The 17655-nt window shown below is 39.3% G+C and overlaps 1 protein-coding gene across 1 annotated transcript in view; it reads right to left on the bottom strand.

Annotated features, from left to right (window-relative positions):
* DPY19L2 (dpy-19 like 2) overlaps positions 1-15447 on the bottom strand; it is a 99028-nt gene extending 83581 nt beyond the window's left edge. The window contains exons 1-4 of the mRNA XM_025929673.2: positions 14913-15447; positions 10054-10078; positions 8392-8479; positions 5976-6113 (exon numbers count right to left, since the gene is read on the bottom strand). Coding sequence (XP_025785458.1) covers positions 5976-6113; positions 8392-8479; positions 10054-10078; positions 14913-15285 — 624 coding nt within the window. The 5' untranslated portion in view covers positions 15286-15447. The remainder of the gene's footprint in view (positions 1-5975; positions 6114-8391; positions 8480-10053; positions 10079-14912) is intronic.
* Between the last annotated feature and the right edge of the window lie 2208 nt (positions 15448-17655).

The following is a 17655-nucleotide window of genomic DNA, read 5'->3' as shown; positions in this document are numbered from 1 at the left end:
ATAAAAAGGAAATCTCCCAACACTTGGAAACTAAAAAACCCACTTCTAAAAAATCCATGGATCAAACAGAAAGTCTCAAGGGAAATAAATATATATATATTAAATTGAATAAAAATGAAATACAAAGTTTCCAAGTCCAGCATCTAAGAAGCTCATAAGTTGCAACTTCATCCTAACGAGTAAAAAGTTGAACAAACTAAAAGTTCAGTAATTCTTAGATCCATAAGAGAGGTTAGGTCACAAGGCAAACTCCTGCTCCCCAAATTTGAAAATGACAGGTAAATTGAGAGAATCACAACTTAGTGGAACAGAAACCCATGAGCAAAAACCTCCATGGGAACCAGTTGGAGAGTAGGAAAAACTAAACTATAATTGATAAATTGCTGGAAGCACAGGGTAGACAAGTCTGAGAATCACAAACTCCAGGGAGACCCAGTAATAGGGGAAGTGCCAGATATTTATGAGTTTTACTTCTATGAGCTCAACGGTTCTTACAGTGAGTATCAGAGAAAAATACCCTTCCACTTCTGGCAGGGGGAGTGGAAAAAGGACCAGAGCACTGTGTTTTTCTTAACAAAGCCTGTCTTAGGAGAAATTATTTTACTAGAGCCTAACCTGCTAGGGTTTTATGAGAGCCCAACACACAGGGAAGTGGGGAAATACCAAATTTCAGCCCTATCTAGCCATCTTGTTGCACCTAAGTGGGAGGAAAAAACCTGAGAAGCACTTGTGAAGTTTACAGCCCAGAGGCACAGGTTCATAAAAGACTGACACCTACTAACAGGATTATAGAATGCCTCTTATCACCATGCTACTGGAAGCTTATTGACAGTGGTTCTTTCACCCAGGTCCAGCTATTAAGAAACAATTACAAGCCATACTAAAAGCCAAAAACAAGTTTGAAGAAACAGAACAGCATCAGAACCTGACATAGCAGGGATGTTGTAATTATCAAATTGGGAAATTTAGACCAACTATTATTAATATGCTAAAGGTTCTAATGGATAAAGTAAATAGCATGCAACAACAGATGGGTAATGTAATCAGAAAGAGAAATCCTAAGAAAGAACCAAAAACAATTGCTAGAGGTACGTACGTACATATGTATGTATGTATGTATGTATGTATGTATGTATGTATAAATAAATAAATAAATAAATAAATAAATAAATAAATAACAGAAATCAAGAATGCCTTTGATAGGCTTATTAGTAGACTGGACATGGATGAGGAAAGAATCCCTGAGCTTGAATATATTTCAATAGAAACTTCAAAACTGAAAAGCAAAAATAAAAAAAGACAAAACAAAACAAAAAAATAACAAAAAAAACATCCTGGAATATTCAAGAACCGTGGGACAACAACAAAAGGTGTACCTACATATAATGGGAATACCAGAAGGAGAAGGGAGAAGGGAAAAGAAGAAATATTTGAAATGGCTCAGAATTCCTTCCAATTAATGTCATGGGCACCTGGTTGGCTCAGTAGCTAAGTGTATGACTCTTGGTTTCAGCTCAGGTCATGATCTCACGGGTTCATGAGATCAAGCCCCATGTCTGGCTCTGTGCTGACAGTGCGGAGCCTGCTTGGGATTCTCTCTATCCCTCTCTCACTGCCTCTCCCCTGCTTGTGTGCTCTCTCTCTCTCTCCCTCTCCCTCTCTCTCTCAAAATAAATAAACATAAAAAAGAAAAGAATTCCCTCAAATTGATGTCAGACCACAGATCCAGGAAGCTCAGAGAACACCAAGCATGATAAATGCCAAAAAAAAAAAAAAAAAAGAAAAAAAGAAAAAAATCTACACATATGGTATTTAAACTACAGAAAATCAAAGACAAAGGAAAAATTCTGAAAGAAGCGAGAAGAAAAAACACATCTTACTTACACAGGAGTACAGCTAAGAATTACATCTGACTTCTCCTCAGAAACCATTCAAACAAGAGGAAACTGGACTGATAATGTTTAAAGTGCTGGGAGAAAAAGAAACCCAACTTGGGATTCTGTATCATGTGAAAATATCCTTTAAAAGTGAAGGAGAAATAAAGACTTTCTAAGACAAACAAAAATTGAGGAACTTTGTAAAAAAGTTCTTTAGAGGGGATAGAAAAAGATATAGATCAGACATTGAATCTACATAAGGAAAAAAAAAGAGGATCAAAATAAGAAAAGTGAAGATAAAAAGTTTCCTTTTTATTATTCTTAATTGATCTAACATATATAAGTTTTGTTCAAAATAGTAATAGCAACAATGTATTCAATTATGTATCATTATGAATGCATGTAAGCTTATGTATAGGTGACATGAATGACAGAAAGGATTCAGGGGTTGGGAGGGAGGAATTACCATTATTTTATTATAAGGTACTGGCACTACTGTGGAAGTGATTTAATGTTATTTGAAAGTGGTCTTGGATTAGTCATAAATATGTACTGTAAACTCTATGGCAACCAAAAAAAGTAAAAAAAAAAAAAAAAAAAAAAAAGAATTATAACTCATACCCTAAAAAAAAGGAGAGAAAATGTAATAATATAAAAGTTCAATTAAAACCACAAAAGGCACAGAAAGACTGTTGGTCAAAATAGTAAAAAGAACAAAGGCAACAAATAGAAAACACCAAGAAACATAGTAGATATCAGTCCAAGTTTATCAGTTATTACTTTGAATGTCAATGATCTAAACGTACCAATCAACAGACAGAGACTGTCAGAAAGGATCAGAAAACAAGACCCAAACATACGTGGGTTTTGTTTTTGTTTTTAAGTAGGCTTAACACCCAAAGTGGGGCTTCAACTCATGGTCCTGGGATCAAAAGCCAGATGATCTACTGACTGAGCCAGCCAGGTGCCCCACAACCATATATTATTAAAAAAAAAAAAAACAAAAAACAACCCAACTTTAAAAATAAAGACACCTGTGGGGCGCCTGGGTGGCGCAGTCGGTTAAGCGTCCGACTTTAGCCAGGTCACAATCTCGCGGTCCGTGAGTTCGAGCCCCGCGTCAGGCTCTGGGCTGATGGCTCAGAGCCTGGAGCCTGTTTCCGATTCTGTGTCTCCCTCTCTCTCCGCCCCTCCCCCGTTCATGCTCTGTCTCTCTCTGTCCCAAAAATAAATAAAACGTTGAAAAAAAAAATTAAAAAAAAAAAATAATAAAGACACCTATATATTAAAAATAAATGGAGTAAGATATACTATGCTAACACTAATTAAAGGAAAGTGGGAGTAGCTATACTAATCCCAAACAGAGCAGACTTTACCATAAAAAAGTTGTCACAGGTGGAGAGTGGTATTACATTATAATAAAGGGGTCAATTCCACATGACATAATCCTCACCATGCGTGCATCTAACAGAACATCAATAAAATTGATAAGTCTCTAGCCAGGTTAACTGAGAAAAAAAAGGGAAGACACAAATTACTAATATCAGAAAGGAAAGAGAGGACATCACTACAGATCCCACTGACATTCAGCAAATAATAAAGTAATGAGCAACCCTTTGCCCATAAATTTCACAATCTAAATGAGCCAATTTTTTAAAAGACACAATGTTGCCAAAACTCACACAAGAAGAAATAGACAATCTGAATAGGACTATATCTATTAAATAAATTTAACAATAATAACCTTCCAAATCAGAACACATCAGGCCCAGATGGGTTTACTACTGAATTCTACCGAACATTTAAGGAAGAAAGTATACTAGTTCTCTAGAATTTCCTCCAGAAGATACAGCAGAGGGAACGCTTATGAACTCATTTGTTGAGGCCAGCATTTTTGGTTTGGTAACCAGAAAAAGATATTACAAAAAAAACTACACTACAAACAACATTTTTCATGAACATAGACGCAAAAATCCTCAAAAAAAAAAAAAATCAGCTTATCAAATCCAACAATGTATAACAAGATTTATATACCCAGACCAAGTGAGATTTACTGCCAGTATGTAAAGCTGGCTCAACATTTGAAACTGAATTAATATAATCCAACATATCAACAGGCTAAAGAAGAAAAATTACAAGATTATATCAATAGATGCAGAAAAAGCAATTGACAAAATTTAACAACTATTGAAGATTAAAAAAAAAAAACTCTCAGTAAACTACGAATACAGGGAATTCCTTAACTTGATCAAGAATATCTACAAAAAAACTACAGCTAAAATTATACTTACTGAGGAGAAGCTTGAAGCTTTCCCACTAAAATCAGGAACAAAGTAAGGATGTTCCATCTCACTGCTCCTCTGATGAGATAACTCAGTGGGGGGAGCACAAAGGAGCACACAGGAACTTTTTGGAATTATGAAAATGTTTCAGAATTCAATTGTGGTGGCTACACAGTTTTACACATTTGTCAAACGTTTAACTCAAAGAACTGTACACTCAAAAATGAATGTATTTTATTGCATGTAAGTTATACCTCAGCAAAACTGATTAAATAAACAAAAAATAGCCAGAGAGAATATATGTATAACACATATTACTAAGGATTACTCTACAACATATATAAATTTTGCCAAAAAAGCAATAAGAAAACATCCATCAAGTGGTGACAAAGAAAAAACCCAAATGACTATTAAAAATGAAAATATTCTTAGCTCCACAAGTCCAAATTAAAATAAATAGCATATCACAGCAATTAGAAGAGCAAAATCAGAAATTCTGATAAACTGGAATCTAGTAAGGATAGAGGAAAAGTACATACTCCTACACAGCAGTGTGAATTGCTACATTTACTCCAGAGAGCAATTTAGCAGTATCTGATGAAGTTGACTAAACACATACTCTATAACACAGTAATTCTACTTCTAGAACATATCCTACCAAAAAGTCTTGCACCTATACACAATTAGAGAACATATACTATGAATATACAAGAATATACACTTTGGGACTATTTAAAAAAATGGAAACAATTAAATATCCACAAAGAGGAAAATGGACAAATAATTTTGCAATTAATAAAATGGTTAAAATTAAAGAAAAAATATACACATACACAGGGTTCAAAAATATAATGTGAGGAAAAAGCTGTAGAGTGCTTTACTCAGTGTGACAGCATTTGTATGGATTTATAAAAACACATGAAGCAATCCTTGAAAATCAGGAATGATGGGCACACACATTATACTCATGTAGTGGATGCTTGTGGGAGTGGTGAAGGAGCAAACCAGACTGGGAAGCAAAACAAAGATGACTCTAACTGTATTTATAATGCTTTAACATACCTGAATCAAAAATTACAAAAGAATAGCATTTATTTATTCCAAGTGGTTGATCACACATTCACTTCTTTTCTCTAAATTTCTGTAATTTTCAACATTTCAAAATCAAAGGAATAATAATTTTTTAAAGCTATACAATATGAAATGGGCTTAAAAAGCACTAATTTTTAACAAACGTGCTGGATTCTGAGATAACTCAAAAGTAGTGCATACCATGACATTAAATTAGCATTTATCTTAAGAGTTCAAAAATTGAACTAATTTTTTGTTGTCGTTTTTCCAATTTCTAGAATCTGCAGACTAGAAAATCCATACTCTTTTAGGCTAAGCATTAGAAGATATTCATAGACCTCTGACTATGTAACTAAATAAATCTTGCTTTATTAATGTAACTCCAAGGTCGCTGTTAGTGCTCATGACTTTCAGTGTCCCTTCATGAGACCAGTATTGCCCATTTGCAGGGTCTCAAAAGCCAACAGACTATCCCCATTTAGACACATCTTGACTCCTTCCCATTTGGCTCCTCTAAGTATGCTGGTCATTACTTCCACACGAACGTTCATTTCTTTGAGTTTATGTCAGCTTAGTTTCTGGAGTCTTTAAAATTTAGGAGAGGAATTTTTGATTCTCTGCTCAACTATAAGGACAACAAGCCTTAAAGGTCTCCTTCCTTTTATGACATCATTGTGCTTACTTACTATTTTTATCTGATAAAAAAAGGATCATCTACAAATATTTTCTCCCAAATAGTACTCACCTCTGGATAAAGATGGAAGCGTTTCACTGCATTAATTACAAGGGGATATTCGGTGAGCCTATCATTCATAATCATCCACAGTCCTTCCAAAAATGAAGGTGCTTCAATAATGGTCTTGAAGAAGGAATAATAAAGTCCCTTTAAAAAGTATAAATTATTGATATAATTAAATATGAAAGTTTTTAGAACAATTTCTTCTGAATAAAAGGAAAAAGTCAATAGTAAAACTTCCTAATTTCTCCTTGTTACTGCATTCTTGGGTTCAAAAAAAAAGGCATGTATTTTCAGGTTGTCACTGTGCTATTCTTTCATATTTTCTGTATGCTTGAAAAACAGGTGGAGGGGTGGTTAAATGTTGCAAGGAATTTTTCTGACTATGGTTGAAAACAGGAATACAGGGGCGCCTGGATGGCTCAGTCGGTTAAGCGTCCGACTTTGGCTCAGGTCATGATCTCACGGTCCGTGAGTTCGAGGCCCGCGTCGAGCTCTGTGCTGACCGCTCAGAGCCTGGCACCTGTTTCAGATTCTGTGTCTCCCTCTCTCTCTGCCCCTCCCCTGTTCATGCTCTGTCTCTCTCTGTCTCAAAAATAAATAAACGTTAAAAAAACAAAAACAGGAATACAATATATTTGTAATTCCAGCAAGCCTGATTTTGCCCCCACATTATGAGATTCCTAGAGGCTGAAATCTGATGAATTCTGGCATAAACAGAGAAGGCTTCATCTCCTTGTACAACTTTGCATATGCTTTTTTCCACCTCTTAACAACATGCAATGGTCACAAGCAAAGATGAGACATGATTCAGGCTTGCAACTTACTTTCTAGCTCCATCTAACGGCTCTGCACAAAGTGAAAGCTAACTAAATGTCAACTGACCACTGTTCATGACACAAACGCAGTCCTGAAAAGGGGATTATCTGAGCGTATTATGCTAGCATAGGAAATAAGGACTTTATTAGGCCAGCAAAAGTGCTGTTTAGTTAAAATTCAGAGATTAACAAAAGCATGCTGTTTAATATTACTTTCCTCATCAATTTCTTGCTTTTCTTCCTAAAATCTAAAAGCAAACAGGGGCGCCTGGGTGGCGCAGTCGGTTAAGCGTCCGACTTCAGCTCAGGTCACGATCTCGCGGTCCGTGAGTTTGAGCCCCGCGTCGGGCTCTGGGCTGATGGCTCAGAGCCTGGAGCCCGCTTCCGATTCTGTGTCTCCCTCTCTCTCTGCCCCTCCCCCGTTCATGCTCTGTCTCTCTCTGTCTCAAAAATAAATAAACTTAAAAAAAATTTAAAAAAAAAAAAGCAAATAAAGGGCCACGTTGCTTGTAGTACATGCTTCCAAAAGCATTATCAACTCTACACTCATTCCTGCCTCATAAAACTTTGTTATTAACAGATCAAACAATGCTAGAGGCTACTAGATTGAAGTTCTGTTTCAGCTGATGTCTGAAAGAGCATTTCCCCATAGTTTTGGTTGCTAAAATAGGAGTTCATATAAGGATTGCTCCTTTCTCCTTAGGAGGGCAAGACAACACTACAATGAAAGAATATTTAATATGCGTAAGTCTTAGAGAAATAGAAAAATATAAAAATAAGTTTTTGTTAACAACAGCTGTTATTTTTATGCCTGGTACTGTGTTATGTGCTTCATTCATGATCTCCCTTCATATTCCATAAAATCCTGTAAAGCTGGAATTATTTCTAGATGACAGATGAGATTACCGAGAATCTGAGAGGTTGACTGACAAGCCGTCAGACAACGAAGCACAGACCTGCTATCTGAATCCAGTTATTGTCATCAAAGCCCACACCCTACCCACAGCTACACAATTCATTTAATAGTATTTTATATCCTCCCTTTGGAAATAGTATGTATGTTAAAAATTTAAATGCCACAAATATGCTAAATGTATCCAATTCTTCAAAGGTTTTAGGAGGCTATTGGGGTGAGATTCAAAAAGCAGTGGGTGAGGCAAAAATTGTATGCAGATAAATCTGCAAGGACAGAAAGTAGAACAGAGATTATGAGGGGCTTGGGGAGAGGGGCAGGGGAAGTTGGTGTTTTTAATGGGTATAGTTTCTGTTTGGAATAATAAAAAAAGTTCTGGAAATGAACGGTGGTGAGGATAAGAAATTTCTGGTAACATTTGGCACGCCTATATCGCTTCTTAAATGTTGTCTTTGTTTTCCTTCTTCCCCAGCTCTTCTGAGTGATCTTTACTATCTTTAAAAGAAGTGTGCATTAGAAGAGTAGGGTAATGACATAAGTAAAAGAATCCTAAAACATTTTCTATTTAAATATTAAACCTAAGTTGTAGCTTGAGAAACAGTGCATTCAACAAAAATTCATTTCAGTTCCTAATATATTTCCACCTTATAGTCTTACTATTCTTAAACTACAAATTAATTTATAAGAAACTAACCATTTCAGTTCGAAAAGTCATCTCCCGTTCTAAAGATGAGAGGTGAGAAAAATGACGATCATTTTCAAAAAGTGTTACTAAATGCATCCTAGAAAAAAAAAATGATGCACCATATTCTAAGAATAAGAACATTTCAAAACCATTACTAAAGTATTAAAGTACAAAAACCATGAAAAAAATAAAGTTTTGTAATAAATGAGATAATTTTACAATTTGCTTAATAATTTGTATATTTTTAGGCATTTATAATTCAGTGTGTACAGAGGTGAAATTCCTTAGCCACAGTTGTATATCTAAAACTCCCTCTTGGGGCGCCTGGGTGGCTCAGTCGGTTGAGCGTCCGACTTCAGCTCAGGTCACGATCTCACGGTCCGTGAGTTCGAGCCCCGCATCAGGCTCTGTGCTGACCGCTCAGAGCCTGGAGCCTGCTTCCGATTCTGTGTCTCCCTCTCTCTCTGGCCCTCCCCCCGTTCATGCTCTGTCTCTCTCTGTCTCAAAAATAAATAAATGTTAAAAAAAAAAAAAAATTTTAAAACTCCCTCTCTGCACCACCCTTCTTCCACTCCAGGTCTCTAAATCAGAACAGAGGCAAGTTTCTGTTTAAGTTTCACAAGTGATTCTAATGTAACAGGTTGGAGAAATGCCTCTGTAACTATCAAAAAGCATGCAGAATTAAAAAAAATAAATTTAGATTAAAGCAGTTTTAAAATAAATACTATAAAAGGGATCAACTTTCAGGTGCCAAAGAGACACAGAACTGTATGTCAAGATATTTTATTAGTGAGACGCAAGAAAACAGCCGTGTAGTGAAAATAGGAGCATATGTGATAATAAATAGCAATTCTGCTATCCTTAACTTACCGAGTAGATGCTTTCCAAATACACAGAAAGCAAACTTCTATATATCAACCCTGTCTTCACGTACCTTGATTTACATGTAAGACATACATATGCCAGGGTAACACTAGCTATAGGAAATGTTTCTTACCATTACAGCCTTAGTTCTAGAATCAAAATCTCCCTGCAAACTAAATGGCCAGAACAGCACTGAAAATATGTGAGGCAGATCCCACTCTTCCTAAGAGTAAAAATTCCTGAGCTCTTATAGAAATGAAAATACATCAGAGGAAAAATATTAAATTACATATAGTTTTTATAGACAGGTCACTTGTGTAAAATAACGTACATGTGCGTGCTCATTTAATTCTGTAATACCACAGTAGCATCTTTAGTTTCATTTCTACCTGATTTCCAGCTGACAAGTGTTACTAAAACTTATGTTTTAGTCACTATGTTTATGTTTTATGTTTGAAACTTATGTTTATGTCACTAACAACACACATTTACTGTAAGATAAGGGAATTTTTTTTAGATGAAATAAACATGCATAATACAGTAGAAAGCTAGATATTTAAGAAATATAGTGGTGAATCCTTGGGTAACACAAAAATATTTTAATTCATAAGTACTATTCCTTTAATGCATCTATTTTGTAAATGCTGCTTCACATGTTTTTTTTTTAAATAACAAATATGTGTAAACTGGCACACAGATATTATATACACATAGCAAGCGGTTATTGTCTTATTGTTTGTATGCAAACAGCAATGTCAATTTTGAATCCAAATGTTTTTATTCATTTAAAACTGTAACTAATCTTACCAGTGCAAAACTCCCACAAAGGCAGCTGGAAAAACAAACAAAAAAGTCATTAAAAGCTGCTTTATTGTAATATACCCTTAAAACAAGTACTTCAAATGCATTCCCTTCTATGCCTTAAGACAGCACACATATTTAGCAAGATGGCTAAATAATTCCATCTGTATAAAACAGGAAAAATTTACAAACAGACATAGAACAAATTATGAATAGTTCTCACCTCTGCAAGGGAGGGCAGAGGAGCAAAGGAAGATTTGGAAGACTAGATCTCATTCCCATAAATTGCAAAAGAGTGATGAAATTACTGATTTTGTGCTTCTTTGTGATTTTCAGTTTATTCTCTCTTCTCCCTCTTATTCTCTATTCCTTTACAATAAAATTTTTAAAACAAGCACACATATACACTATGCTCAGCTCAATCCTTTCAGAATTGAATCTAGCCTACAGGAGCCACCGTAGACCACTTTCCCTCGAGCTCATCAGAAGATTGTTAAATGCAGGAAATGCCTTCCTCAGCAGCACACCTGAAAGCCCCTATATGTGGAGCTTTGATTGCTCCCAGACACCTGGCCTGGGAGACCCATCTAGAGCTGCCCTGTCTGCGCCCTATGAATGAGGCTTTAACAGAGGGCGTGGAGACAGGTCAAACAGTGACACTCCTGTGGGTATGGAGATTTTTTTGAGGAGCTCCAAACAATGACTCCTCTGGTGGCTGGAACACTGCTTGTTTTCAAGGATACAACAGAGCTGGGGAAGGGGCACGGGATGAGGCCTAGATAAAACGCCACAAACTCTGCTGTTCTTACAGAATTGCAGTCATTTTTTGAATACATGTTCTCTAGAGTACTGTAACCCTTTGGTTATTTTTGTAAAATTTTGAAAAATTGATTCTGACAATTTTCCAAGTACTTTTGTTACTGTCACAGAGGAGTGAATTCACTCAGCTATTCCTAATGTCCTGTCTCCTCTCCAAGATTTTATAATAATATTTCTTATGGTTGTCCCAAATATGCCTGGCAAATCATTTTAGCAAACCACAAATTTGAGCCTCTTAAAAATTCAAGAAATTACTCACCTAGACTAACAAAATAAGTCGATAAAAAATTAAGTAATAATAATAAATTGCAATTTTGAAAAAAATTCCCAGCCATGTTTCTCCAGCTCTTGTTCTCCATGTTCCTAACCATCTGGTCCCAACCACTCTTTAATACTTCTCAGAAGATTTACTTGATTTTACATGATCAGCAACTATAGCCCTTGGTCTGTTTTTGTACTGTCCACAAGCTAAAAATGCTTGTTACATTTTTAAAGGGTTGTAAAGGGTTGTACAGATATGGAAGAAGAACAGGCAATGGAGACTGTACGTGACCTGTGAAGCCTGAAATATTTACTGCCTGGCTCTTTATAGAAAAAGTACAGGGGTGCCTGAGTGGCTCAGTCGGTTGAGCATCTGACTTTGGCTCAGGTCATGATCCCACGGCTTGTGAGTTCCAGCTCCACATCGGGCTCTGTGCTGACAGCTCAGAGCCTGCAGCCTGCTTCAGATTCTGTGTCTCCCCCTCTCTCTGCCCCACCCCCTACTTACACTCTGTTTCCCTCTCTCAAAAATAAAGAAACGTTAAAAAAAATTTTTAAGTATATATTTATTACATATGTTAGCTCTTTCTATCTCATATGTAATATACTCTGAACCACTTTGAAATTAAACCTATACCTGCTCTCTCAACTTAAAGCAGATGCCCCTTTGATAAGGTTTCATTAGCCTTAAGATAAACACATACTACCTCATTCAACTTATATTTATAATCTCTTTCTCACTCTCTAGGCAATTACATATAGTGGCAAAAACTCTTAAAAATGGTGTTTAAGGAAAGGGAAAAGATCAAATATCCTACTTGAGCCATCTAGCTTTCCAAAAATCTTCAAAATATTCTTATGCCTCTCATTCCTTCCCTTTACCCCACATTCCACACCTGATAAAATGATAAGGTGTAATGAAGCCAATATTCTAAACGCATGAAGTGCTTATCACAGTCCCTTCCAAAGCTGTGATAAAAAGCATGTCTCCTGATCCCTGTATCCTGTCAATCTCACCTCTGAAAGTGACCTAGCCTCATATTTCACTGAAACGGAGATCATCTGATACAAGCACTCCTAACTTCTTTTATACCCACTTTAACATTTCTGTATATACTAATCCTTGCTTTGCTATTCTCTACCATCTATCTCAGCAAAGGAAGTATCTCTCTCTTTTCCAGTTAGCTTCTCAAATTTGTGCCTCTAATTCCACTCTTCTCAAAGATTCCAAGACTTCAACTACTTCCTCTCTTGGAACCTGAATCTCACCCTCTCCCCTTGATCTTTCCCTTCAGCCTTCAATTCTCCTAAGCCTTAAAACACTTTGGTTGATCTAACAGCACTTCAGTTCAAACTATGACAGATTCTCTCCCCCACCCATAACCCCATTTGCTGCCAAGATTCTTGCACAACGTCTTTCTTTTATGTTCCTGGTCTTTTTTTTTTTTTTTAATGACCAATGGCCTCTTTAAATTTTTATGCTTTTCAAACCTCTCTCTAGCATCTGACCAGATTCTTAGATTGCTTCATCTTTTATTACACCAACTCTTCCAGTTTTTCTGGCCTCTGTTTTTATATGCATATCTGGCTTTTCCTTTTCCTCTCCTCTCTGAAAACTAAGTAGAAGGGGTTTTCTCAAGTATCTCTGCTTTGTCCACTTTTCTTTCATGGGAATCTCAATCCTCAAGTTTCAGCTCACTTCTACATGGATAATTCCCAAATCTATAATCCTCATTGCTGAACTTTCTCTCTCCCTGTCCTCCCACCTCATCTACCTCACCACCTACCCAGCGCTCACAATATGCTTCCTTGGACTCTCACCTCTGTCCTCCCCTCCCCTCCCCTCTCCAGTCCTGCTGTTGCCACCCTCGCTAAGACCACTGTTGCCCAGGGGCGCCTGGGTGGCACAGTCGGTTAAGCGTCCACTTCAGCCAGGTCACGATCTCGCGGTCCGTGAGTTCGAGCCCCGCGTCGGGCTCTGGGCTGATGGCTCAGAGCCTGGAGCCTGTTTCTGATTCTGTGTCTCCCTCTCTCTCTGCCCCTCCCCCGTTCATGCTCTGTCTCTCTCTGTCCCAAAAATAAATAAACGTGGAAAAAAAAATTAAAAAAAAAAAAAGACCACTGTTGCCTTGATTCTGGTATTCCAATCATGTTTTTCTGCTCTTCTCCATCCGTCATGGGTCCATTTTACAAACCACTACCATGTTAATCATGTCACTCGATTTTAAAATTATTCAAGGCTAACACTGTGAATGTATCCACAGAATTGTTCACTTTAAAATGGTTAATTTTATATGACGGGCATTTCATCTCCTTAAAAAAAAGTTGGTTTGGTTTTTCTTTCCTTAAAGAATCCATCAGTTGCTTCCACAGAATGAAGTTCAAATTCCTTAACCCAAGTTTTGGGTTAGACACTCCACTGCTCATCCCAGCCCACCCTGTGAACTTACTTCCCACTTTTGTCACCTTCCTTTGCAGTCTTACTTCACCTTTATATTTTCTTACTCCCTCCACTTCAATTATGCCATTCCTCGGGCCTCTAATACTTGCTATCCTCTGCCTCACACAGCCAGATGTTAACTTTTTTTTTTTTAATTTTTTTTTTAACGTTTATTTATTTTTTTGGGACAGAGAGAGACAGAGCATGAACGGGGGAGGGGCAGAGAGAGAGCGAGACCCAGAATCAGAAACAGGCTCCAGGCTCCGAGCCATCAGCCCAGAGCCCGACGCGGGGCTCCAACTCACGGACCGCGAGATAGTGACCTGGCTGAAGTCGGACGCTTAACCGCCACCCAGGCGCCCCCAGATGTTAACTTTTGAATCACAATTCTAATCCCACCTTTTCCTAAAAGTCTTTGCTGACCTTATTTCCCACTTCCCATCTTAAAGTGTTAGTTTCCTCTTCTGAACTCTCCTAGCACTTAATATATTCAGTCCTTACTTCACCCAGCACTCAGGGAATGCCCTCAGTGTGCCAGACATGGGTGCTCAGGAGCTGGTGTTTGGGTTGGTGAAACAGCGTGGTGTCCACGCTGATTCCGGATGTGGGATGTATGTGCTGCCACAACTACACATCTGATAAAATGTAAGTGTGAATTCCCATCTATTATTCCTCTCGTGTTTGTTAATACCCCACATGTGGAGACCCATTCTTCTCTAACATCAGCAGTCAGCTTATGACTAAAAGAAATCACAACAACTTACATTAGCAGACATTTCTCCATGTTTCAACCTACATCAGTAGCCCATCTGAACGAGGACTAGGCTCAAATCTGATTTTACTGACACGGCAACATTTAAATTAACTCTTAAACTACAGAAAATGAAGAATGTAAATAAACAATCTTTCAAGTGCGTTAAAAAAAAAATTCCCCAAATCCAAGCAGTGAAGCTCTACAGCAAGATGGAAGTAAACTATTAAAGGTTCTCAGCTAATTAAACCAACACTTTATTTTGCTTTAAGGTACAAGAGGAACATGGGTGCCCCCAAGAAGTAGCCTATCGTTTTTAGAACCCGTGATAAATGGCTGCCCTGATTAAAACGACATTTTGGTGGTGGCACAGGGGGTGACCACGATGCCCCCCCCTCAAACCCGGGACTCTGTTTTAAAACAAGAACCAGGGGGGCTGGAATTCTTCAGCGATCTTCCAGAGCTGGACCTTGTCATTAGAACTGCTAAGCTTGTTTGTTAAACTGATCTTGAAGACTCAGCCAAACCGCTTCAAACCCGGGCTCAGAGGCCCTCCCGGCCTTGCCACGGGCGCCCCCGCCCCCCTCTGCTCACCTATGCCGAAGGAGGTCCTGCTGTTGACCTGTCGTCTCCGAAACTGCAGCACCTTCTCCCGGAGCTGCTCCAGCAAACAGCTGAGGAACTGGAAGCGGCCGAGAAGGGTCTTGGCGACCACTTCCATTTGCATGCAATTTTGCGCTTTCAGGTTTCGGGTCCTCCGCGGCGAGTAATCCCGGGAGCCCCCCGGCAGGTTCCCCCCGCCTACAGGCAAAGGCGGCTGCCGCTTTTCCGTCTCCGCCTGCGGCTCCTCCATCTCCGGCTCCCAGGCTCCGGTGGCCCGGCGCCGCCGCCGGCACTGCACGGAGCGCGGGGACTGCACCGGCTCTGAAGCCGCTTCTTTGAGCTTACTCCTCGTTTGCCCGACCATTTTCTCATAGTCCCTGTTCAGATGGAGCTGGGTCTCTGGCTGGCGCGGGCCCAGCCCAGTCGGGCGAGGTCCGCTGGGGCCTGGCTCGGGTCGCGGCCTCAACGACCAGCCCCCGCCGCCGTTGAGGGCCGCCCGGTCGTCATGGCGACCGGGAAACCGGGAGGGAGGGGCCTGAGACCCAGACAGCCCCGGCCCCGCGCGCGCCCTCCACGCGCACCACGCACGGTCCCCTCGCGCATCCCACGCGCGCAGCCCCTGCGCCCTGCATCCCGTGCATCCCCCAGGAGCACCCCTTGCCCCCCTAACCAGCCCCGCGCGCAGCACAGGCTCACTGCCCCACTCAAATCCCTGCGCGCGTCCTGGGACGCTGGCCGCCCCTGCGCACACCTTGGCTCCATGGTCCTGCTGGCGGGGAAGTAGGAGGAATTCCGATTTTATTATTATTATTATTATTATTATTATTATTATTATTATTTTCCTGTTCAGGGTTAGCTTTGTTATTTCAACCAAAAGCTTGTGCGTCTGGAAGTAATTAAAAGGGAAAGAGAGTTTAGTTGAAAGAAAGAACCATAGAAAGAGAGGGAGGGAAGGCACTTTTGGGAACATCTCTCCTCCCCTCCTACGCACACCTTGCATTGGACATTAAATGCCTCCTACAGAAAGGGATTGGTCGAAGGCCATAGGCAACATGTGGCAGAGCAGGCTGAGCCTCGAGGCCTCAGGTTGGCATGAGTTCAGTGACACCGCGGTTGCCCTTGGAGGGCGGCATTTATGAATCCATTCTTGAAGTATGTGGACCTTGAAATTTAAAGTTGTTTTATCAGCCAAAAAAAAGGGGGGGGGGTGCTGATTTAGGAATATCAGAGAAATGCAAGCTATAGGCAAAACCAGAGGTGAATGCAACAGAGAACTTATTAGGAGACAGTTGGGAGGGGTTATTTTGAACGTTAAGAGTGCATGAGGATTTCTCATTAGCGGACTTGCTGTTTACCGATGTTTTTGTGGGAGATACAATGTACCTCTTTCTCTGTTAGGACTTGGAATTGATGATTCTTTCTTATTGATGCGTCTTTTGTTGCGGTCTGTAATTGACCTCCAGTGGTACAGTGTGGTAGCTCCCCCTTCTGGCCTTTAGACTCCGTTTGAAATGAGATTTCCTTCTATTAATTTTCACAAGTGGAAGTGTGTGTCCCAACTAATAATTGTTGATAAGACAGAATTCCTTGGGCATAGAATCATTGTCCTCAGCGCTCTCACCTTGCTAAACCAGACCCTACCCAGCCCTACAGTCACCACATAGCCAAACACGATGCCACAGCGTCTGGCAAAGATGGACATGATTCATTGTCATTTTCCATGTCCTTTGGCATCTTTGGAGTCCACACATTCTTCACTTCCCATCTGTTTTATGATGGATCAGATTGAACTCCCTAATCCCCACCTCCCCCATCAAATCTATGGCTCATTTTGGCCAGATTAATTTTCCTGATGCAACATCTCTCAAAAATGTTCATGGTAGGGGCGCCTAGGTGGCTCAGTTCGTTAAGCGTCTGACTCTTGATTTCTGCTCAGGTCATGATCCCAGGATCATGGGATAGAGCCCAGCGTGGGCCTCAGCGCTGAATATGAAGCCTGTTTAAGATTCTCTCTCCCCACCCCCCACCCCTCTCCTCTGCTTACATGAGTGCAGTCTCTCTCTCTCTCTTTCTCTCTCTCTCTCTCTCTAAAAAAAAAAAAAAAAAAAAAGTTCATGGTTCCCATAGCCCACAAATGAAATGTAAACTTCTTGGCTTACTCATCAGTGCCTTCAATAATCGGCCCCCATCTGCCTTTTCAACTTTAATTTCCCACTTTCCTGGACACAAACTTTCCAGTAATTTTGAGTTAGGTCCGGAGCATGAGACTCTATATATATCTATCCCTTTGCTCATACCAGAAAGTATCCCCTAGCTTTTTCATCCATTTCTCCCTGCAAATCTGAATTCTGTCACCTTCCAAGCCCCAGCCCACATGAATTCCCCCTTCTCTGAAGGTCTAAAGCAACTACTGACCATAGTATTCCTCTTGTCACTTATTTAAATTCAGTAAGTACTGTTATTAACTTGTTGTCTTGTAAGTTTTTTTCAAAGAGCATTTCTACATTCCTGGCACTGTGTTTGGTGCTTAAAATATTTCCTCATTTAATTCATACAATAACTTTGTACAATTTAGAAAACTGAGGATCAAGGATATAGTAATTTGCCCAAGTTGTAATACCTAGTAAATTGTCCAATATTGAGTTTAAAATGAAAAGTATTTATAGGTGGTTGATAAAAATATGTTATTGAATAAATATGCAAACTCAAAATACCTTATTTTTATGTATTTTAA

The sequence above is a fragment of the Puma concolor genome, chromosome A2, assembly GCF_028749965.1.
Source record: "Puma concolor isolate L17-30 chromosome A2, mPumCon1.1.hap2, whole genome shotgun sequence".
NCBI classification, from domain to species: Eukaryota; Metazoa; Chordata; class Mammalia; order Carnivora; family Felidae; genus Puma; species Puma concolor.
The sequence above is the reverse complement of the archived record's forward strand: the minus strand, read 5'-3'. Positions and strand labels throughout refer to the sequence as shown.